At 36.9% G+C, this 23,322-nt stretch overlaps 1 protein-coding gene across 5 annotated transcripts in view; it reads left to right on the top strand.

Moving 5' to 3' along the window:
• LYST (lysosomal trafficking regulator) overlaps positions 1 to 23,322 on the top strand; it is a 196,876-nt gene that overhangs the window by 126,457 nt on the left and 47,097 nt on the right. For 3 of the 5 annotated variants that reach the window (XM_081229568.1, XM_081229570.1, XM_081229567.1), the window contains 10 exons: positions 3,641 to 3,817; positions 4,608 to 4,684; positions 4,820 to 5,008; positions 6,871 to 7,016; positions 7,104 to 7,203; positions 8,143 to 8,204; positions 10,206 to 10,261; positions 12,312 to 12,464; positions 16,834 to 17,078; positions 21,765 to 21,831. In XM_081229568.1, coding sequence (XP_081085694.1) covers positions 3,641 to 3,817; positions 4,608 to 4,684; positions 4,820 to 5,008; positions 6,871 to 7,016; positions 7,104 to 7,203; positions 8,143 to 8,204; positions 10,206 to 10,261; positions 12,312 to 12,464; positions 16,834 to 17,078; positions 21,765 to 21,831 — 1,272 coding nt within the window. The remainder of the gene's footprint in view (positions 1 to 3,640; positions 3,818 to 4,607; positions 4,685 to 4,819; positions 5,009 to 6,870; positions 7,017 to 7,103; positions 7,204 to 8,142; positions 8,205 to 10,205; positions 10,262 to 12,311; positions 12,465 to 16,833; positions 17,079 to 21,764; positions 21,832 to 23,322) is intronic. The other 2 variants (XM_081229571.1, XM_081229569.1) reach the window with 1 other exon arrangement.

Below are 23,322 nucleotides of genomic sequence, written 5' to 3'. Positions count from 1 at the left end.
GGCTACCCTGAAATATAGTCTGTGTAGGAAAGGCAAGGTAAAGCTTGCTTCTTTCTCTGTTTGTTTTTAGAATAATAAGTTGGTGCCCTGGCAACCTTTAATTTTTTAAAATTTTTTTGCGGTATGCGGGCCTTTCACTGTTGTGGCCTTTCCCGTTGCGGAGCACGGGCTCCGGACGCGCAGGCTCAGAAACCATGGCTCACGGGCCCAGCTGCTCTGCGGCATGTGGGAGCCTCCCGGACCGGGGCACGAACCCGTGTCCCCTGCATCGGCAGGTGGACTCTCAACCACTGCGCCACCAGGGAAGCCCCAACCTTTAATTTTTGAATTTGTTTTTATTTTTGAGGTCTTGTCATGAACTCAGGTACTTTTTTATAAATTTAGTAAGTAGTTTCACACCTTTGCAGTTATTTTTCTGTTTGATGTTCAGATTAACACCTCTGTAGTTTCAAGTTGTTTTATCCTTTTAACATGGCCTTTTTAATTTTTAACAAGTTAATATGATTAACTTCCTTCCATTTTGGAGCAGAAGAATGTCCCAGGCTCATCTTGTACATTTCCTTTCCTGGTCCTGGAACCAAACTCTTCCCCCAAGAAGCCCCTATTTCCTTTTAATGAGATAATAGTATTTAGAGACTATAAAGCTAGGGACTAGGTACGTTTATTTCTATTGGGTTGTCATTTCTTCTCAGCCTTTTTAGTGAACAAAGCTAAGCATTGTGTATTTTTTAGGAAGAAAAATAAATCATGAATTCATGATTTTCTTGGATTTTATGTTTATATTTCTTTTTATTAGATAAGCTTAATTCCTGATGACATTACCATAATTACTTATTTGCTTTATCTATCTATAAAACATTTTCAAAATAAGATGACAACATTATCACTTATAACAAACCTACTGAATGCAGTTTAAGATTTCTTGGTGGTTCTTCTGTCCTTAGGATACCATTATGGGTGTACCACGAAAATAGTGTATCGTAAAAGCATTTAAAATAATTTTCTCTATTTGGTTATGCCACCAACTTGGTATCAAGTAACTAGTTAGGTTCTTTTTTGTTTCCTTCAGTTTGCTTTCTGTTTTTAGAGATTCCACTGGGTATTTATTTGTTTAATTTTGTTTTTAATTACATAAAATGTCTGGTTCCAAAATCAAAATTGTGAAACAGCACATTCGAAGAGGTTCTAGCTTTTATCTCTATACCCATCCCTTGTTCTTTCCCTTTCCCTGTAGGTAACCATCCTTACCTGGTTTTTTTATTTCTTTTGGACATATAAGCAAATCTGTGACACACACACACACACACACACACATATATATTATCTCCCTCACTTCTTGATACAGAGAAAGATAGTGAACCATACACATCCTTCTCACTCTACTTTCTTCAACTAACAGTGTATCCTAGCGATCGTTCCGCAGCAGTATAGAGAGCTCTTCTCATGCCTTTTTACAGCTTCCTACAAGCTGTGTTCCGTTTGTAATCTGCCTGATTTTTTAAAACATTCTGCGTGGTTTTTAAAGCCCCAAGCTTCTCTTCTGTTACAACTTGAGTCTGGTTAATTCTCTACTCTGTGGCTCCCCCTTTTTTTCAAGATAGTCCCATCTTTTCTCTTATAACCTCTTCACATCCCTGTAGTCCTACTGACAAGCTGCTTTTTTCATGGTGTTCACTCAGCACACCACTCTGTCTCTCCTCCCCTCTGTCTGTCTATATGCCCGTTCTGTCCATTTAGGCATGTACTCAATCACGTGGTACCACCTTCAAAGCTTTCCTTCCTTTCTTTAGTCCACTCAGAACTCTTCTTGAAACTTCATTGAAAATTTTATTTTTACACATTTTAACATTTTATTATTTTCTTAGGATTTGTGTTTAATAGATTTGATTCCTTAAATCAGTTTTCTGAGAGCTGAAAACAAGACTTTGTGTGTGTATGTCTCCAGTAACACCTTTTCTAGTCCCAGGAACTGCAGCTGATAAATGATTGTTCAGAGGATGTTAAAATGAGATATTAGAAACAACTTCAGTGTCTAGAAAAATCATGTGTTTCATTGGATATTCAGAATGAATAAAAACATTTCTGCTAGTTTTTCAAGATGATTTTAAAATGTCACTGAATACTAAACTTAAATATTTTTAGAGTTCTATCAAGAACATTGCCTTTAAGACACACATATGAAAGTGTTCTAGTCATTTACCAACTCTTTATTTGCCAACTCTTCAGACCTTTTACTTGCAGAGCATCTGTTCATTTTTCTCTTTTGGTCAGGTAGCAGCTGTCTCCTGACTAATTTAAAATGTTGCATTAAAATGAGCTTTGCTATTTTCATCATTGCATATGTTCATCTTATGCTTTTGCAAAATGACATGATGTGATTCAGTGTGTTAATTTAAATATCACCCAAAATGTAATAGTTTCCAAATCCATTTGTTGACTATTCACAGTTTAAAATATCATAAAGCCAAATGCAGTGATATTTGTATCAATGTAAATTTTTTAAAAAGTAAAATTATGCATGTTTCACTTGTTGGCAAAATTAATGTCTAAATATACATAGTGTACACATAACCATAAGGTGTAATATCTATGGCATGGAAGGGCCACTTAAAAAATCATGAATCAAAGTTTGGTTTAGGTTTACACTTGGAAGGACCATCGTCATTACCTCAAGTAACACTCTAATTTTCTTTATAGGGTCCGTTCATAGAAGATTGGCCTAAACCAACCCTTCTGTGGACATGCACAGAACTGAGTGATGACATCTTATTGGTTTAGAGTTTTTCACCTTTTGTTCTCCCTAGGGAATAGTGAATGCTTACAAACAGATCAAAAGATACATTTTTGTTCTGGAATTTTCTCCAATGTTTATTCTCCCAGGCAGAAATTAAAGGAGAAAGAATAATCATGCATAATCCTCTTACCTTAAGGCTTAAAGGAAAGTTTTCCTTCCAGTTCAGTTCTATGAGAAGAACTAAGAATTATTTTTCTTTATCCCAGGCTTATTTCCTGTATTCCTTTAGCAAATCCTCTCCAAAATTCTTTCCCCAAAAGGTTGTGTGCTTGCTTTTTTCCTTCTTTCCTTCTTTTCCTTCCTTCTTTGCTTTCCTTCCTCCTTCCTCCCTCCCTCCCTCTCCTTCCTTCCTTCTTTCCTTCTTTTCTTCCTTTCTTTTCCTCTCTTTCTTTTTTACCTTTTACAATGAAAATTTTCAAACATACTAAGAAAAATGGAGACTAGTGAATACTGTATGAATACCATATGACCATCACATAGATCTAACAATTGTTAATTTTTATCATATTAACATCATTTCTTTTTTCTGAAGTATTTTAAAGTAAATTATAGTAATCATGACATTTTTCAGAAGACATTTTTTATGTAACCATAACAACATTATTATACCTAACAAAATTAGCATGTACCCTAATGTCATCATATACCCAACACATAATCGTTTGACAATTTCTTCAGTTGTTTCCAAAATGTCTTTTTTAGCTGATTTATTTAAACCAGATCCAACCAAATAAATCTAGAAATGTAATTTAATTTACTGTTAAATAATTTAAATGTAAGAAATAAAAATTCTTTATGACTTAAAAAATTTTTTTAATTAAAAAAATTGTTACTTTTTTTTTAAAGCATGGAGCCAAGTTAGTTTTGTATTTGTCAGAGTTGATACATAATCACGAAGATGAATTGACTGAAGAAGACCTAGACACAGCAGAGCTGCTTATGAATGCTTTAAAGTTATGTGGTCATAAGTGCATCCCCCCCAGTGCATCGACAAAATCAGACCTTATTAAAGTGATTAAAGAGGTGAGTCAGTGAAAGCAAAAGAAACAATTTTCTTAGGATATCCCACTGAATATAACTAAAGAATGAAAGTTTTTTTTGTGTTATAGAGTACCATTGATAATGAATTTGATTTTTTTTTTTTTTTACCTTATATTGCTTTTTTTTTTTTTTTTTTTTGCGGTACGCGGGCCTCTCACTGTTGTGGCCTCTCCTATTGCGGAGCACAGGCTCCGGACGCACAGGCTTAGCGGCCATGGCTCACAGGCCCAGCCGCTCCACGGCATGTGGGATCTTCCCGGACCGGGGCACGAACCCGTGTCCCCTGCATCGGCAGGCGGACTCTCAACCACTGCGCCACCAGGGAAGCCCCTATATTGCTTTTTTACTATGAGAGAACAAATAGGCCTGTTTTAAGGAGCATTTTATTCTCTGTGGTCTTGTTTATCCATTATCACTAGCTTTCAGGGAAGGAAAGATTTTAATAGTGACAAGCAAGTTGAATCATCAACCTTAAGTTCTGGGTTCTTTAATGAAAAGGCAAAATAAGGAAGCAAGCAACTATGCACACCCATCGGGTTTGGCAACCCTAATTAACTATTCCACCCTGATTTCTGTGACCCAAATTGTGTGGAAACAAAGGGGAGTTATAGCATTATTTAAGTGGTTAATGTATTTTAATATTTTGGTCTCGTGGGGACAATATTTTTTTCCTTTGTTAACTTTGTTTTAAATTTAGTTTGTTGAGCTCTGTGCCAGTGTTAAATGGTAAATAATAAGTTTTATATAATATATTATTATCCAAATCTTTTAGGAACAAAAGAAATATGAAACTGAAGAACATGTGAATAAAGCCAACTGGCAGAAAACAGTTAATAATAATCAGCAAAGGTAGGATTTTATGTGTTCTAAAAGCTATGTCTTTTAGAAACCCATTAGATTTCGCATATACTTTTAAAGTATCATGTTTTGATATACATTTAATGTTCCACATATGCTTAACTTATGGGCATCTTGTTTGTTTAGTCTCTTTCAGCGTCTTGATTCAAAATCAAAGGATATATCTAAAATAGCTGCGGATATCACCCAGGCAGTGTCTCTTTCCCAAGGAATTGAGAGAAAAAAGGTGATCCAGCACATCAGAGGAATGTATAAAGTGGATCTGAGTGCCAGCAGACACTGGCAGGAGCTTATTCAACAACTGACGCATGATAGGTAAGCATGAATTTTTATATATTGATGTTATTTTTACTCCACAGTAAAGATTCATAACATTATCGCATTAGTTTAAATATTTTTTGTTTACTCATTTGTGATTTATTTCATCTTGAAGAATAATCCTATGAGAATATTATTTTTTAATTTTTAGGGAGAGAAAAAATAATGAGAGGGAGAGGCATTAGCTCTTCCAGAGAGAAAAATCTATATATTGGCTTTCATTTTAAAATATGATCTTTGCAAAAGAATAGAGAAATCACTGAAACAGGATAGTTGGGAAATAGACCTTTTTCTAGTTAAGATTTTAATAACACAGTTAAAAAGATGCATCACAAATAAGGAAAAGAGGGAAATTAAAGTATTATTCTCTGAATTTGATTAAGATAACTGATTAGTATTATGACTTCGAGGCACTAAGCATTATACACTAATCATTATACACTAAAGCAAATTCCAGGTGAAGGAATGAACTAAACTCAAAAAGTTTACAAAGTAGAAGAAAATAGGATATTTATCAATGGTGATGGACAGATAACTTTCTTAAGATCAAACACAATTGAAGAAACTACAAAGAAGAAATTAATGGCTTTGACCTTTCATATTTTCCAATGTATTTAACAAGCATAACCACAACAAAACATCAAAGTTTATTTTCAGCAAGTATTTCACAGTTAATATTTTTATGGTTTTAAAAATGCATAAAGATTTGAAAATTATCAAGATTCCAAAAGTTTGAATAGCAAAAGACATCAATATACTCTTCACATAAGACAAATAGAATTAATAAACAGATGGGAAAATATTGACTATTGCTAGAAGCTGATTTAAAACCTTTAGATACCGTATTTTACCTTTTATGTTACAAAAAAATTTTTTTTTTAGGTGCTAATCTCCACAGCAGGAAGAAATGTATCTTAGCCCTTTGTCAGAGGTTTGGTGGCATTGTACACTTTGACACGTGTCAGGAACCCTACAAACATTTTATTTCTAGTTCCAGTTATCCTGTTTTAGTGATTCTGTCCTAAGGAAAATATTCAAAATATGGAAAAGCAATAAGCATAAAAGTTTTCATTTCTGCATTATTTATGTTAATGAATGAATTGGAAACAACTTAAATATATAATAATAGTAATAGAGTTAAATACATTATTATGCATCCACTCAATATAACGTTAGCCATTTAAAATGGTAGTAATAAAGACTATACTGTGTTCAGTGAAAGAAGGCAGGATATAGAAATGTGTATACATAATAATTTTAACTGCAATTTTAAAAACTGAAAGAAAGTAATCACTACCAGTATTTTGGTATGTTTGGGGTAATGGGATTAAGGGTAATTTTTTTTCTCTTACCTATTTCTAAAAATGTATTTAATATGGTTCTACTATTTCCTTTCATTTAAAATATTAATTTACTTTAAAACATTTTAAGAAATGTGGTTACTACAAAAGTGAACTCATTTTATTTGTTTTATTAGATAATAGGCAAAATGGGAACTGAAGAAAATTAATTTGGAAAATTGATTTTTTTCTTTAGTTAACCATACTAAGTCTAATATATTGCTAAAGCATACATAGTAGTCATGCTATATCTTTTTTAAAATTTAATAGATACAAGAAATTGGTAGCAGAGCTTGCCTCGAGGCAGGGTCACTGGGACTCCAGAGCAGAGGATACTTTTTTTTTTAATGTTATTCTTTTGTAGAATGTGTATGCATATCCTAGTCTAATTATATAACTGGTTGGGATTTTTCAATTGAATAGATAAATTTTGATTTATTTATTCAATTTCTATAATGATTTTTTTAAAACTACAAATACTTCAGGTTACCACTTAAAATCTTTTCTTTTCACTTGCAGAGCAGTCTGGTATGACCCCATCTACTATCCAACTTCATGGCAGTTGGATCCAACAGAAGGGCCAAATCGAGAGAGAAGGCGCTTACAGAGATGTTACTTAACTATTCCAAATAAGTATCTCCTTAAGGATAGACAAAAATCAGAAGGTGATAGTAGCTTCTTGACTCAACATGTAAATATAGCAGATTAACTATGGGCATTACACAAAGATAATAATGTCCTTTTTTCCTCAGCAGATGTGGTCAAACCACCACTCTCTTACCTATTTGAAGACAAAACTCATTCTTCTTTCTCTTCTACTGTGAAGGACAAAGCTGCAAGTGAGTCTATAAGGTAAATTTGAATCCATAAGACATTTTCTCTTTTGTTGAAGGTGTTAAAGACTTTAATAGTCTATTGTTGCGCTTATGTAATATTTATTTTAGATAATGCCATGGTTTTGGGAAAGATCCCAAACATGGCTCAAAGAGAAGACAAAGCTGAATGGCCAGAATCCAAAAAGAACAGACATTTTTGTTAGGGAGGATTCATTGGACGTCAGTCATCATGCTCTGGCCCTTGGTTGCATACATATATTTTTGTAGTTGATTTTTCCAACAGCTCTGTGAAATAGATAGCGCTGCTGGTGGCATCTCAAGAGGCAATCTAGTGTATTGATTAAACGTTCAAATCCTAGTTCCTCTTCCTACCAGCCATCTGATCTTAGCCTCTCTCTGTCTCAGTTTCCTCATCTGTTACATGAGGAAGATAAGTCATAGCACTATTTAGTGGGTCAGTGTGGTAGCTATTGATAGTATTTTCATTATTGGTGTAGTTGAGGTTGTTATGATGCCCATTGTATAGGTAAAAAACTGCGAGACTCAAAAAAGATAAGTGACTTGACTAAAGAATAGAGGAACTTTTCTGACTCTGAATCCCCCCTTTTTCCTAGAATGCTAAGCTTCTTTTCTGTGTTTGAAGTATCAGAGCCATGAACCAATGTTTGCTTATTTACTGGAAAATATAAAATATTGAAGTCTCTTTTAAATAATGGAATCCCTGTATTCTGCATAAGAGTGTTGGAATTATTCACCTTTTCTAAAAGTTTCCGCTATTCTCTCCTCTATTATAATGTCAATAAATGAGTTATTTTCATGTGGATTTTAACAAGATGTTTTATGCTTTTGAAACTCTAGTCTGCTTTGCTGAAATCTTCTATGATAAAATAAAGCTTTTACTCTCTGAAATCGGTCAAAACATTTAATCATAGTAATTTTAAATATGTTTTGACAGAGTGAATCGAAGATGTATCAGCGTCGCACCATCTAGAGAGACAGCTGGTGAATTGTTGTTAGGTAAGTCACACTTTGCAGATTTTTACACATATTCACCCTGCCTATTTTATTCTTAGATAATTTGAAGCATTGTTTTGACACACTACCATTAAATGAGATGAACTTTCTATAACAAATAACCTCTTTCTTATAGGTTATTTTGCCTTAACATTTGTATATAATGTATATGACTCATGAATGTGAAAAATGACAATCTTATTCTCTGAAAAGCACATGAACAGTATTTTTTTTTTTTTTTTTTTTTTTTTGCTATACGCGGGCCTCTCACTGTTGTGGCCTCTCCTGTTGCGGAGCACAGGCTCCGGACGCGCAGGCTCAGCGGCCATGGCTCACAGGCCCAGCCACTCCACGGCACCTGGGATCTTCCCGGACCGGGGCACGAACCCGTATCCCCTGCATTGGCAGGTGGACTCTCAACCACTGCGCCACCAGGGAAGCCCTGAACAGCATTTTAATTTTTATAAAATTGACTTTCTTCATGAGTATACATTTTTATATTTAATCATTCCTTTTATTATATATCAATTTTTATTTTTAAAGTAAAGAATTATTGGTATACTTATAAGCCTACTGTTTTAACAGATACCCCTATGCGTATGAAATATATCCACCTTGAGATTGTTCATAATTTATATTCTCTATTGTACTTCTGAGAGAAAGGCCAAGACTGTCGATCCATGGATAGTTACATTTGGTGAGAAATTTTTTCCTCAAGACATGAAGGAATAAGGTTTTATCACTCTAGTCTCTATTCCCTTAAAGAACCAATTTCTACGCTGTGGGCCAGTTGCTCTCAAAGCGCGGTCCCCAAATCAGGAGCATCAGCATCACATAGGAACTTCTAAGAAATACGCATTCTCAGGCCCCAGCCCAGACCTGCTGAATCTGAAACTCTGTGGGTGGGGCCCAGCGATCTGCATTTTTGTGAACCCTGCAGAGATTCTGATGCACCCTCAAATTTGAGAGTCACTGCAGTTGGCTAAAGCTATAGCCCCGAAGCCCTGACAGGCAGAGTTTCGAGCTTGCCAGGGCTGAGCCCCATGGTCACAAGGATGGAGATGGTGCCTTTCTCTGAGCCAGCCGTGCCAGTGCTCAAGGTGACCAGCATCCACTGCAGAGCCCCAGGGAAGTTTCTACTGTTTGGATACATGACGTAGGGGCATGCATTAAAAACAGCCTATCAAGCAGGGAAAATTGGGGAAGTATCTTGTAAGGCCTTTTCTGCCCTACTGAGTGTTTAAGTCAGCAAAATAATTAAGCGTTCCTCTTTGGCTAGAAAATTTAGTTGATAACTTGACTTCAGTTAATGTATGACAAAATAAAGCAAAGTAATATGCTAGTAACCTAAGAAGAATACTGGTAATAATTAATAGCCTAAACCTTTTAGCATGAAGTGGCAGATACCGTTAATAAACATTTTACATATATTCTAATTTAATTCCCACAGTAACCCTGTGAAATAGAGTCTTCCCTCTTCTTTTTATAATGAGGCTAAAGTACAAAGAGGTTAAGCAACTTGCCTAAGATCTCATGGATGCTCTTCAAAACTATTTATTGAGGGCTTCCCTGGTGGCGCAGTGGTTTAGAGTCTGCCTGCCGATGTAGGGGACATGGGTTTGTGCCCTGGTCCGGGAAGATTCCACATGCCGCGGAGCGGCTAGGCCCGTGAGCCATGGCCGCTGAGCCTGTGCATCCGGAGCCTGTGCTCCACAACGGGAGAGGCCACAACAGTGAGAGGCCTGCGTACCGCAAAAAAAAAAAAAAAAAAAAAAAAAAAAAAAAAAAATATATATATATATATATATATATATATATATATAGAGAGAGAGAGAGAGAGAGAGAGAGAGAGAGAGAGAGTGAGAGAGAGTGAGAGTAAGTATTAGCTCGTTCTGGGTTCTGGGATTCAAATTCAGTCCAACTGACTCCAGAGGCATGCCTTTAACCATATAAGGTAATAGTGCATAAACATTTTTAAACTCATATACCAATTATTTTCTGCAGGTAAATGTGGAATGTATTTTGTGGAAGATAACGCCTCTGACACAGTTGAAAGTTCCGTGAGTAGAGGCTTAAGTTTGCATTTGTATGAATCTAGACAAATTCCCAAAATGTGTAAATTTAATACAACCAGAGAGCTTGTAGAACTGTTAGAGTTCATTAATTGTTGCACTCTGTGTAAATTTGTCTGAATTCCAATTTTTTTAAAAGATAATTTTAAAAAGAAGACCATGCCATCCCCTCTGGCTTATGGTCTGATTCGCAGAGCCGTGAGTATTATGAGTCATATTCTAAAGTGCTCCTGTTATTTCTGTGTATGTCCACTCGATTTTTCACTACTGTCCTCAGTAGCAACAAACTCCCTGCCACTCCCCGTTTACTATCATGTACATTTGCCTTCAAAAAGAAAGAAAAATATTGTCTAATTGAATAACTTAAGTAATCCTGATATTCACATAGCTTAATAGTCATGATTTTTATTCTTCTGGAAATACTGATATCAATCAGAAAATAACAAAAAAGACTCAATTCACATTTTTGTACAGAAAAGCATTTTATCCATTTGAATTCATTTACATGCCATTAAAATATTGTTTTGAGAGCCCTGTAACAGGAGAAGTAAGGCTCTTTGTTTCAGGACTTCTAAAGCTACAGACTGCTAAGGATGTAAGTAAATAAGATTATGTATGGTTTAATGGTGAATACATATTTGATTCAAAGAAATTAATGAGTGAGAACACAAAATTTGCTTGTAAAGCAAGTCATGTTAAAAAATAATTAATTTAATATAGCCCCCGAAAATTGAGTAGGCATTATTTCATGATTCATATAGCAATTACTACAGTATTTATCCCAGCTAGTAAAAATATAGTTATGTTATTTTTCAAGATGTATCTTTTCAGCAACCAAAGAATTTAATAGTTGCTACATGAAACAGCTTTTTTTCTGGAGCCAAAAGGTTACATATTCACCTTTAAAACTCTAAAAAGACCCTTGCTTTTTAATAGATTGAAGGCTTCTTCTTTTCTCTGTCCTTTTGTAGCATTTTTTCTTACTTCCTGTATGACATTTGCTATCTTGCCTTTTAAAAGTGGGTGCAAATATCTCGTTCCCCCTTTTTATCATACATAGATTTATGCAGGGCACTTAGCAGAGCACCTTGCCTGTAGATGCTTAATTAATGTTTATTAACTTGAATTCATGTTGAATGTCGAAGCTAAACAGGGAGGATTTTGGTTTTAAGAATGAGAATATTACGTTTTCATTAAAATATTTTATTTTCTTTGTAATATATTTCCTGTCTCTACTTCTAGAAATGAGTTGGGACCCAGTACAATAGTAAAGCACACATAGAGCAGGCCAAAGTGTCACTTCCTTGTTACAGCTATTTTTCAGATTTCTCTTTGTTTTTGACTCCTGGAGATTTCATTTCCCTTACTTTCTTGCAAGCTCAACTATACATTTAAAAGAATATTTGCTTAGTAAAAGAAATCGGTCTGAAAAGTCTACATACTGTATGATTCCAACCATATGACATTCTGGAAAAAGGAACACAGTGGAGACAATAAAAAGATCAGTGGCTGCCAGATGGAACAGAAGGGAATTTTAGGGCAGTGACACTAGTCTGTGTGATAGTGTAATGGTGGATACATGTCATTAAACATTTGTCAAAACCCATTGAACTATACAACACCAAGATTAAACTATGGACTTTAGTTAAGAATAACCTATTCAATAGTGGCTCATCAGTCGTAGCACATGCACCACGTGAGAACAAGGTGTTCACAGTAGGGAAACTGAGTGCGGGGACGCTATGCATTGGAACGCCGTGCTCTCTGCTCAATTCTATAAACCTAAAACTGCTCTAAAAAATACAGCCTACTAAAAAAGTGTAAACGAAGTCTATTTAAATTTTTTTTCTTAGATTTTTTAATCCAGCATTTTGAAGGGTTTAGTAGTGGGAGGATTTTCAGAGAATCTTATCTGCCATTTTGCCACAAAAGGAAGACTTTCTATTGCATTTTGATACTTTTTAACAATCCAAAATTAAAACAATTATTTCTATTTCATGTAGAGCAAATACTTTCATGTTATTTCCTTTGTCTTTAGAGCCTTCAGGGAGAATTGGAACCAGCATCATTTTCCTGGACATATGAAGAAATTAAAGAAGTTCACAAGCGTTGGTGGCAATTGAGAGATAATGCAGTAGAAATCTTTTTAACAAATGGCAGAACACTCCTGTTGGCATTTGATAACACCAAGGTAAATTTGCCTTTATTAATACATACACTTTTTCAAAGCGATCATGGATCAGTGTAACTACACTCATACTGATTAAATGAAGTTTTAACTTATTTAAACTTTGTTTCTGAAATCAAATAAAAATTGCCTTATTTCTTAGTACTGATTAAAGTAAATACTTAGTTATATTAGGATTCTTTTTGTCCTCCAAAACTGTATTAAATTCTCATTCCCCAGAGTGACAGTATCTGTAAAAAGCAAATGAACGAATGTATAACCAACCTGAAAGTAGTTTAACCTTGATAGTAGATTCCATTTTTGACAAACCCTTTTTTGACTGCCACATCCTTTCAGCTACTATGTGTCTGCTAGCCTTTACAGAAAACCTCTTGGAAGAAACTGTGAATGCTTGCTGCTTCCAATTCCTCTCCTCCGGTTCTCCTTGGAAATGCTCCAGTCAGATCTTCTTCTCACCACTCCTCCTGTAACTTCTTTGGTTGGCATCACCAGTGACCTCCGTGTTGCTAAACCCTATGGTCATATTTCTTAGTCTTCATCTTACTTGACTCCTCAGCAGCATTTGACACAGCTGATTATTCTCTCTTTCTTTAAAGAAAGGAAAAAAAAAAACCTTCCTCACTGGGCTTCTGAGTTATCACTTTCTTAGTTCTCCTTTTAGCTCACCAGCCATTCCTCATCAGTCTTGTTTGCAGATGCTTCCTCTGGGCATCTCGGTGCTCACTCTTCATTTTACTTTTTATTTTTTAAATTTTTTGGCCGCAGTGCACGGTTCTCAGGATCTTAGTTCCCGGAACAGGGATTGAACATCCAGGAATTGAACCCAGGCCATGGCAGTGAAAGCGCCGAGTCCTAACCACTGGAACGCTAGGGAATTCCCAGGGCTCACCCTCCAGACCTCTTCTCTTCTCATGCCATCTTGTGACTTTAAATACTATCTGTGTTATAACAACTTACAGATTTATATCACCACCCAAACCTCTTCCCTGGATGCCCACTCAAATATTTAAGTTTCTACTTGGCATCTCCACTTGGAAGTCTAATTGGCATCTCAAATTTTACACGGACAAAACTGAACTTCTAATCTCCCCCGCAAAATCTCTTTGCAGTTTTCCCCATCTCAGTAAATGGCGACTCCAGTGTTTCTGATTGGCCAGGTCAAAAACCTAGGGATTATCCTCGACTCCTCTTATTCTTTCATCTACTACATCTACTCTATCAGTAAGTTCTGTTGGCTCACCCCTCAGAATACATCCAGAATCTGACTGCTTCCACTGCTACCATCCTGGTCCAAGCCACTGTCATCTCTTGCATAAATCATTATACTAGCCTCCTAACTGGCCTCCCTGCTTCCATACTCCCTCTTCTTTCAGACTGTTCTCAACACAGCAGCTAAAGTGTGTCAGATCGTGCCATTCCTCTGCTCAAAACCCTCCGACCACTTTCTGTGTCACTCCATTAAAGGCAAAGACCTTACAATGTTGAATAAACTGGCACTTCCTTATCTCTCTGACCTTATCTTCTACCATTCTATCCTTCACTCTCTCTGATCCATCTGTGGAGACCTTGTTTACCTTGACTATAGCAGGCACACTGATGCCTCAGGGCCTTGGCACTTACTGCTCCCTAGAATGCTGCCTGGAATGCTTTTCCTCTTAGAACTACATTACTGACTCCCTTACTTTTTTCAGGTTCCCTGGTCAAATGTCTTCTTATCAGAGAGACTTCCCTGATTACTCTAAATAAAACAGCAACCCCTGCCTCACTGCTACCCCCAAGCATCCCTTATCTCCTTTGCTTTGCTCTGTTTTTCTCACAGCACTTAAAAGCATCCAACAGTGTCTCCCCAATAGACTGTAAGGACTTTGTTTTGTTAAGCGCTTCAGCTTTAGCACCTTAAACGTGCTGGTATATAGGTGCTCAGTAAATATTTGTCGAATGAATAAATGTTTCCTTTTTCTTGCAGAGGTTAGTATGCAAACTGTCATAAATTCTTTTCCACCAACCTTAGCTTCAGCAGCAGGCAACCTTCAGATTTATTTTTTTTTAATTTTTATTGGAGTATAGTTGCTTTACAATGTTGTGTAAGTTTCTGCTGTACAGCAAAGTGAAACCGCTATATGTATACCTATATCCCCTCTTTTTTGGATTTCCTTCCATTTAGGTCACCACAGAGCACTGAGTAGAGTTCCCTGTGCTATACTGTAGGTTCTCATTAGTTATCTTTTTTTTTTTTTTTTGCGGTACGCGGGCCTCTCACTGTCGTGGCCTCTCCCATTGCGGAGCACAGGCTCTGGACCAGGGAAGCCCTAGTTATCTATTTTACACATAGTATCAATTGTGTTTAGATGTCAATCCCAATCTCCCAATTCATCCCACCCCGGCCCTTCCCCCTTGGTATCCGTACGTTTGTTCTCTACGTCTATGTCTCTATTTCTGCTTTGTAAATAAGATCGTCTATACCAGTTTGTTCAGATTCCACATATATGCATTAATATATGATATTTGGGGCTTCACTGGTGGCGCAGTGGTTGAGAGTCCACCTACCGATGCAGGGGACGTGGGTTCGTGCCCTGGTCTGGGAAGATCCCACATGCCACGGAGCAGCTGGGCCCGTGAGCTATGGCCGCTGAGCCTGTGTGTCATGGCCGCTGAGCCTGTGCGTCCGGAGCCTGTGCTCCGTAACGGGAGAGGCCACAACAGTTAGAGGCCCGCGTAACGAAAAAAAAAAAAAAAAAAAAAAAAAAAAATATATATATATATATATATATATATATATATGAGATTTGTTTTTCTCTTTCTGACTTACTTCACTCTGTATGACAGTCTCTAGGTCCATCCACATCTCTACAAATGACCCAATTTTGTTCCTTTTTATGGCTGAGTAATATTCCATTGTATATATGTACCGCATCTTCTTTATCCATTCTTCTCTTGATGGACATGTAGGTTGCTTTCATGTCCTGGCTATTGTAAATAGTGCTGCAGTGAACATTGGGGTGCATGTGTCTTTTTGATTATGGTTTTCTCTGGGTATATGTCCAGTAGTGGGATTGCGGGGTCACATGGTAGTTCTATTTTTAGTTTTTTAAGGAACCTCCATATTGTAACCTTCAGCTTTAGAATATAAGTTTAGTTTTTGTTTTTGCCTTGAACCGATTCTTTTTTTTTAATTATCATAAAAAATACATAACATAAAAGTTGCCATCTTAACCATTTTCAAGCGTACAGTTCAGTTGTGTTAAGTATATTCACATTGTTGTGAAACAGACCTTAAGGTTCAGGTTCTTAAACACCTTGTAATCTTGCCTATTCCATAACCAAGATCATTCTTCTCATTCACTTTTAGTCTCATCTTTGATTATCCACATCTGTGGCTCACCTTCCAATGCCTAAAGCATATACACATTTAAGAGGGGCAATTCAAATTTGTTTTTAGCAAAGTCCTGGCACATCTGGTTTTTTTCCATTTATTATCAATTATCATTTAATTGCTTTAGAAGAAATCAGAATACCTTATTTCTGTGACAGAACTTTTGTGCCTCTCTGAAAAAAGAGTTTACATACTAGTTTTCAATCAGTAGTGAAAATCAAGTATTCTGTTTTACATAGGATAGTTTATTTCATTCTCAGGAAATAAATATTATTACCCTCATATTACAGGCATGATAACTGTAACACAAAGAGTTTAAGCAAGAAAAAAGACCAGTTCTGTCAGAAAACTATGCTCTTTCTACTACATCATGTTGCATTTATTTAGATGAAGACTCTTCATTTTCCTTTATTGATTTTTTTTTCTTAGGGTCTGTATATAAGTGACTTTTCTATACAGACTTCTTAGTTTCTTACTGATTTCTCCAGCTGCAAAACATAGTGGTTAAGAGCCACAAGTGAATGAATATTAAAAAAAAAGAAATAGACTCATAGATATGGAGAACAAACTAGTGGTACCAGTGGGGAGAGAGAAGGGGGAGGGGCAAGATAAGGGGAGAGGATTAAGAGGTACAAACTATTATATACAAAATAAAGAAGTTACAAGGGTATATGGTACAGCACAAGGAATTAAGCCAACATTTTATAACAACTTTAAGTGGAGTATAATTTATAAAAAAAATTGAATCACTATGTTGTACACCTAAAACTAATATAATATTGTTAATCAACTACACTTCAATAAATAAATAAATAGCCCAACCTTTGGAGGAAGACGTGGATTTGAATCTCAGTTCCCCACCAGTTAGTGTCATTGGGCAAAAAGTATTTTCTTGGAGGACTTGAGATTAGTAACATGCCTATAATATCATGGATTCTTTGGAGGAAAATGTCAAGCCTAAAAATAAAATCTGGGTTTTTTTCTCTCCTTCCTTTTTAGGTTCGTGATGATGTGTACCACAGTATACTAACAAATAACCTCCCTAATCTTCTGGAATATGGCAATATCACCGCTCTGACAAATTTATGGTATACTGGACAAATTACTAATTTTGAATATTTGACTCACTTAAACAAACATGCCGGCCGATCCTTTAATGATCTCATGCAGTATCCAGTGTTCCCGTTTATCCTAGCTGACTACGTTAGTGAGACCCTTGACCTCAGCGATCCATCAGTGTACAGGTAACTAAAGACATCATCACCTTTTGGCTTTGTCAATATGATGTATTTATTTTACTGAAGTTCTTATTGTAAGAATTTTCAAACATGCACAAAAATAGAATGAATGTATAATGAGCCCCATATGACCATGACCCCAGCTCAACAATTATCAAGATTTTTGCCAAACTTATGTCATCTTTTTTTTCTTCTTAAGATGAACCACACAAATCTTTTGTCATTCGTATGATCTTTAGTACACATCTCTTAAGAAAAAAGTGGAACATTTTCTTTCATAACCTCAGTGCCGTTATCATATCTAAGAAAATCAACAGTAATTTCGTGGTATCATCTAATATCCAGTCCATTTTCAAATGTCCCCTGATTATATCAGAGGTGTCTTTCTATAGTTCATTTGTTTGAGTCAGGCCCACTGTCACCTTTGGTTGCTTTGTTTCTAAAGACATAACATCTAGAACAGCCCTATTTTTGTGTATGTATTTTCCTCTTTCTTTCTTCCTAACATTGACTTGTTTTTAAAACAAAAATAAGTCATTTGTCTTATAGGATGTCCCCCATTCCACATTAGCATTTAGGTTTTTCCTCTAGCCTCTGTACTTCCTAGAGACTGCAAATTACTTCTAAAGGCTTGCTTAGATTCAGATTCAACATTTTTTGGCAAGACTCCTCTAGAGGAGGTGGTGTGGACTTTATATTGCCCCATATCAGGAGGCCTGTGATATCCCACTCTAAAGATGCTCAGGCTGGTCCGTGGGTTCAGCCTCCCGTTGAACTTGTTTCTTTCACTGATGATTATTGTTCAAGTCTATTATTTCACTAGGGGTTACAGAATGGTGATTTCCTATTCTCTCATTTCTTCTGCATTTATTAGAAGAAAACATACAAGATGAGCCCAGGATATTTTGTTGTGTCAGAGAGCAAGGAAATGACTATAGCCTTGTCAGAAGGACTCGGGAGCCATATTTGCACACCTATGTTCTTTGCAGCTTTATTCGCAGTGGCCAGGAGGTGGAGGCAGCTCAGGTGTCTGTCTCTGGATCAATGGATGGGGAAAATGAGGTGCATACATACAGAGGAATATTACTCAACCTTAAGAAGGAGGGAAGTCCTGTCACATGGATGAGCCCTGGGGATGTTGTGCTAAATGGAATGAGCCAGCCGCAGAAGACAAACACTGTGTGATTCCTCTTCATGAGCTGTCTAGGGCAGTCAACTCAGAGAGACAGAGAGTGTAATGATGGATGTGGGGGACAGGAGAAGAGGGGGGTGGATATAGGGGGTTGTTGCTCAGCAGGTGCAGAGTTTCAGCTTTTTACAAAATGAAAAAGGTTTAGAGACCTATTGCACAACAATGTAGACATTGTTAACACCACTGAACTAGGTACTTGAGGATGGTTAGGAAGGTAAGTTTTGTGATGTGCGTTTTTTTTACCACAGTTACAAAAAATAAAAGACTTAGGAGCCAACTGGAAGTGGCTCTCACTGCCAAAGACAGGACAATCTGGGCATCAGAAAGAATAATGACTACAGTTGCTTGAACACATTTGAATTTAAAAAATACTTAAGTTGGTCTTCCCTGGTGGCGCAGTGGTTGAGAGTCTGCCTGCCGATGCAGGGGACACGGGTTCGTGCCCTGGTCCAGGAAGATCCCACATGCCGCGGAGCGGCTGGGCCCGTGAGCCATGGCCGCTGAGCCTGTGCATCCAGAGCCTGTGCTCCGCAACGGGAGAGGCCACAACAATGAGAGGCCCGCGTAACGCAAAAAAAAAAAATACTTAAGTTAACAATGACACTTTTTAAAGGCCCCCAAAACAAAGCAAAACTAAACTCACTGGTCACTGTTTGGGTAGGGCACCAATTCCTTGTTTTTGAAATTTGACAAATAAGGAAAAGAATTAAGCTTTTATCCTGCCTTTCCTGAATGAGTTGCCTTTTAGAGTAACCAAATAGCCCTAGTTGATGAGGGAATATTCTGTTTCTTTAGTTTTAAATAACATTCTATGGCTAGGATCAAAAAATCAAGAAATAACAACTGTTGGCGAGGATATAGAGAAAAGAGACCCTGTGCACTGTTGGTGGGAATGTAAATTGGTGCAGCCACTGTGGAGAACAATATGGAAGCTCCTTAAAAAACTAAAAATAGATCTGTCATATGATCCAGCCATTCTACTTCTGGGTATTTATCCAGAGGAAATGAAAGCACTAACTTGAAAAGATATCTGCACCCCCATGTTCACTGCAGCATTATTTATAGTAGCCAAGATACAGAAACAACCTAAGTGTCCATCTGTGGATGAATGGATAAATAAAATGTCACACACACACAATGGAATACTATTTATCCATAAAGGAGAATGAAATCTTGTGACGGCATGGATAGACCTTGCGGGCATTATGCTAAGTGAAACAAGTCAGTCAAAGACAAATACCATACAAATAAGTATGATCTTACTTGTATGTGGAATCTAAAAACAAAAAAAACGAACAAACAGAAAAACTCATTGATACAGAGAACAGATTGGTGGTTGCCAGAAGCATTGGGAGGGTGGGATTGTGGCAAAATGGGTGAAGGGAGTCAAAAGGTACAGACTGCCAGTTATGAAATGAGCCCTGGGATGCAACGCACAGCACGATGACCTTAGCTAATAACACTGCATTACATGTTTGAAAGTTGCTGAGAGAGTAAATCTTAAAAGTTCTCAGCACAACAAAAAAAAATCCTGTAACTACATGTGGTGACGGCTGCTACCTAGACTTACTGTGGTGATCATTTTGTAATATCGAATATACAAATATCAAATCATTATGTTGGACACCTGAAACTAATATAGTGTTATATATCCATTACACTTCAGTTAAAAAATTACCTATGTAGTTTAAAGAAAAATTGACTGCCAATATACTACTTAGTGTATTAGAATATTTTAATTATAACTGCTAAATAGTAGGCCTAGTTCAGACAGCTTTCAAGAAATCAGATTCAATTTAATGTATTTGTCAATTTAAAAAAGAGCAAATGGCACATTATTTATCATTTAGACATTTTTATACACTGCTAATGTACATTTAAATTTTTACACTACTGAGGACTTCCCCGGTAGCACAGTGGTTAAGAATCCACCTGCCAATGCAGAGGACATGGGTTTGAGCCCTGGTCCAGGAAGATCCCACATGCTGTGGAGCAGCTAAGCTCGTGCACCACAACTACTGAAGCCCACACGCCTGGAGCCCATGCTCCGCAACAAGAGAAGCCACCATAATGAGAAGCCAGCACACCACAGCGAAGAGTAGCCCCAGCTCAACGCAACTAGAGAAAGCCCATGCGCACACAGCAACAAAGACCCAACACAGCCAAAAATAAATAACTAAATAAATTTATATGTTAAAAAAAGAATGATATTGTAGAAATGTATATTATGGGGGAGGGGAGATTTTTATTTAAAAAGTAATTATACATACACAAATAAGGAGAGAGCATCTGGAAAGGTATGTACCCTTCCAGATATATTGTGAGTGATAGTATTGTGGTTGATTTTTGGTTTATTCTATTCACTCATCAGTAACTTCTGATTTTCCAACCACAACAGTATTACCTGTGTTCAAAAAAACTACTTACACTGTTTAGAAAAAAATTGCATGGCAGGATCTTAAACACAATTTCTCCTATATTGAGGTGAATTTGTATCTATGCTATAAAACCGTCTTTACTTTTTAACAAAGTTTTTAGGATTATCAAAGCCTCAAAAATGAAACTAATGTGTTTGCTATCACTAAGTTTAATATCCCTAGGAAATAATTTTCCCCCAAAATAGATATATCAACCTCTGGCTAAGCAGACCTGGTTTGACTTAACTGAAACTTGAGCAAATCTTGATGTTGATCTAGTTGTGGTGCCAGATGTTGAAACTCCAGGTGGTCCCATCCCGGTGCCAGACCAGATGGCACCTCAGCCAGAGAAGCCTGCCCTTCCTCATTGGATCTTGTTCTCTTGCTCTTTTATGGGCCTCACACAGATGCTGCTTGACTCTGTAGCTTGTGAAAGTGGAAATTGATCCTTGAGTTCTCTTCCCTCCCTGATACAGTGTGAACACCAGCGCAGACATGCATACGCATGCATACGTTGTCTACACTGTGCACATGGGTCAGTCACTATCCACGAATTAGATAACAAAATGTTTACGTCAGCACTCACACTCCAGATTTCAGGGTGGTCATTTTAAGCATGTGTTGTTTCTTCAGTTTTCACTAACCTAGTAATTACATAACATCTCCTCATGATCATATCTGCTATCCAAAGTGCCCTTCACTCTTCCTTGCCGAGCTGGGTATAGAATCTGAAAATGGGGGCGGGAACTTGCAGGGCTCGGTAGGAATCAGCTGCCATGGGCAGCATCAGTTATGATTTGGAGGAAGTAGAGGAACCAGAAAAGGGCGGGAGAACAGCTCTTCTTGTGTAGGTTACTCGTTAAGTCAGGAATTCCTAATAATGGTATGCATCTGTTTAGAAAAATTCTATCTTCATAGGTTATGAAATCATAATTGTGACTTAATTGCAAAGCAACATGTGTAAGCACTAAACCAAGGGCTGAGTATTTTGTTGACCACTTATTTACTTGTAAACATCTAAGGCAGCTTAATCCTGACAGTATCAGCATACTTCGATGTTTTCCATCATCTCTTCCTCTGTAGAAATCTCTCCAAGCCCATAGCTGTGCAGTACAAAGAAAAAGAAGATCGTTACGTGGACACGTACAAGGTAGGTTTAGTTTTTCCTCATGTATTTTGATAAGTAAAAACTGGATTTTTGTTTTACAGACTGTTTTACTTAATTTTAAATGTATTGATTTTTCTGTTTCCCACTTCCTTGTGCTTTGATTAACAGTCAACTGGAAATCATTATGTGATTTTAAATATTATTTTCTGTCTTAATTCTCTGAAAACATTTTGCCCAGAAAAAGAAATGCACTTACTGTTACATAAATTGGAAGCTCATAATCCGTTGTAATGTTCAAATATATAAATAATTATATTCCTTATAAAAATCACAAAGATTTCCAGGGACCTGCTATTTGTATCCCCTAGTGTTATATATAATAATATCAATATGGGCTTCCCTGGTGGCGCAGTGGTTGAGAGTCCGCCTGCCGATGCAGGGGACACGGGTTCGTGCCCCGGTCTGGGAAGATCCCACATGCCGCAGAGCGGCTAGGCCCGTGAGCCATGGCTGCTGAGCCTGCGCATCCGGAGCCTGTGCTCTGCAAGGGGAGAGGCCACAACAGTGAGAGGCCCGCCTACCGCAAAAAAAAAAAAAAAAAAAAAAAAAAAAAAAATAATAATAATAATAATAATATCAATATATTTATAATGTACCATAATCCCTTATTATTCATCTCAGCAAATTGTTCACAGGTTTATTAACAAAAAATACTGGATTGGAAAGTTTAAAAATAGAAATTAATTACCCATTTCTGTGAAATTAATATTAATGGAATCCTGCTGGAGATTTAAAAAAACCCATTAGTCATATGTTACATTCTTCACAACAGTATCAGGATAGGAGCAGCTGAAGTGGTTTTCTCATATTCACCACGTTATCTTATGTCAAAGTTCCAGAAAGGTCCATCCAAGCATCTTACAACTGTCACTGCTTGATTCTTCTGCAGCTAAAAATGCAGCAGTGTTATGGGAATCAAAGAGAAGTGACTCCAGAAAATTCACTGTCACCTGACTTTGTTATTAGAGACAGACAGAAGCTACAGGAGATGAGAATAGTGACAGATATTAAAATTTTGGTTGAGCTTCTTGCTTTATGATGGGAAGACAGGAATAGTTGAAGAGTCACCACCGTCTTCGTTATTTCTGTGTAACTCCACTGCAAAACAGCTATAAAATGTTATATTAAAGAATTCCAATAATATGATACAGGTTTTACATTTCTATTGCAGTTCCTCTGCTAGAGAAGCATTTCTCTAAAGAATGTAGCATTACAGCTTGAAACCCTCTTAAGACGCAGACATCTCTAGTGAGAGTGGCAGCTCTTATTTATTGAGCCCTTGACCAGTTGAGATATATTAGATATATATTATCTAAACTGATATTATTATCAGTTTAGATTTATGTATTAGTTGGGAGTCAGAGGGCTGGGAGGTGGGGTACAGAACAGGTGGGTTCTCTACGAGCAAATGAGAGGGTAAACGTGCATGGTCAGGCCTTAGTGGGGCACCAGACCCCCGGACATTCAGGAGGG

Source organism: Mesoplodon bidens (genome assembly GCF_964165515.1).
Source record: "Mesoplodon bidens genome assembly, chromosome: 1".
Classification (NCBI taxonomy): Eukaryota; Metazoa; Chordata; class Mammalia; order Artiodactyla; family Ziphiidae; genus Mesoplodon; species Mesoplodon bidens.
Note: the sequence above shows the minus strand (reverse complement) of the source record. Positions and strands in the feature narration are given on the sequence as shown.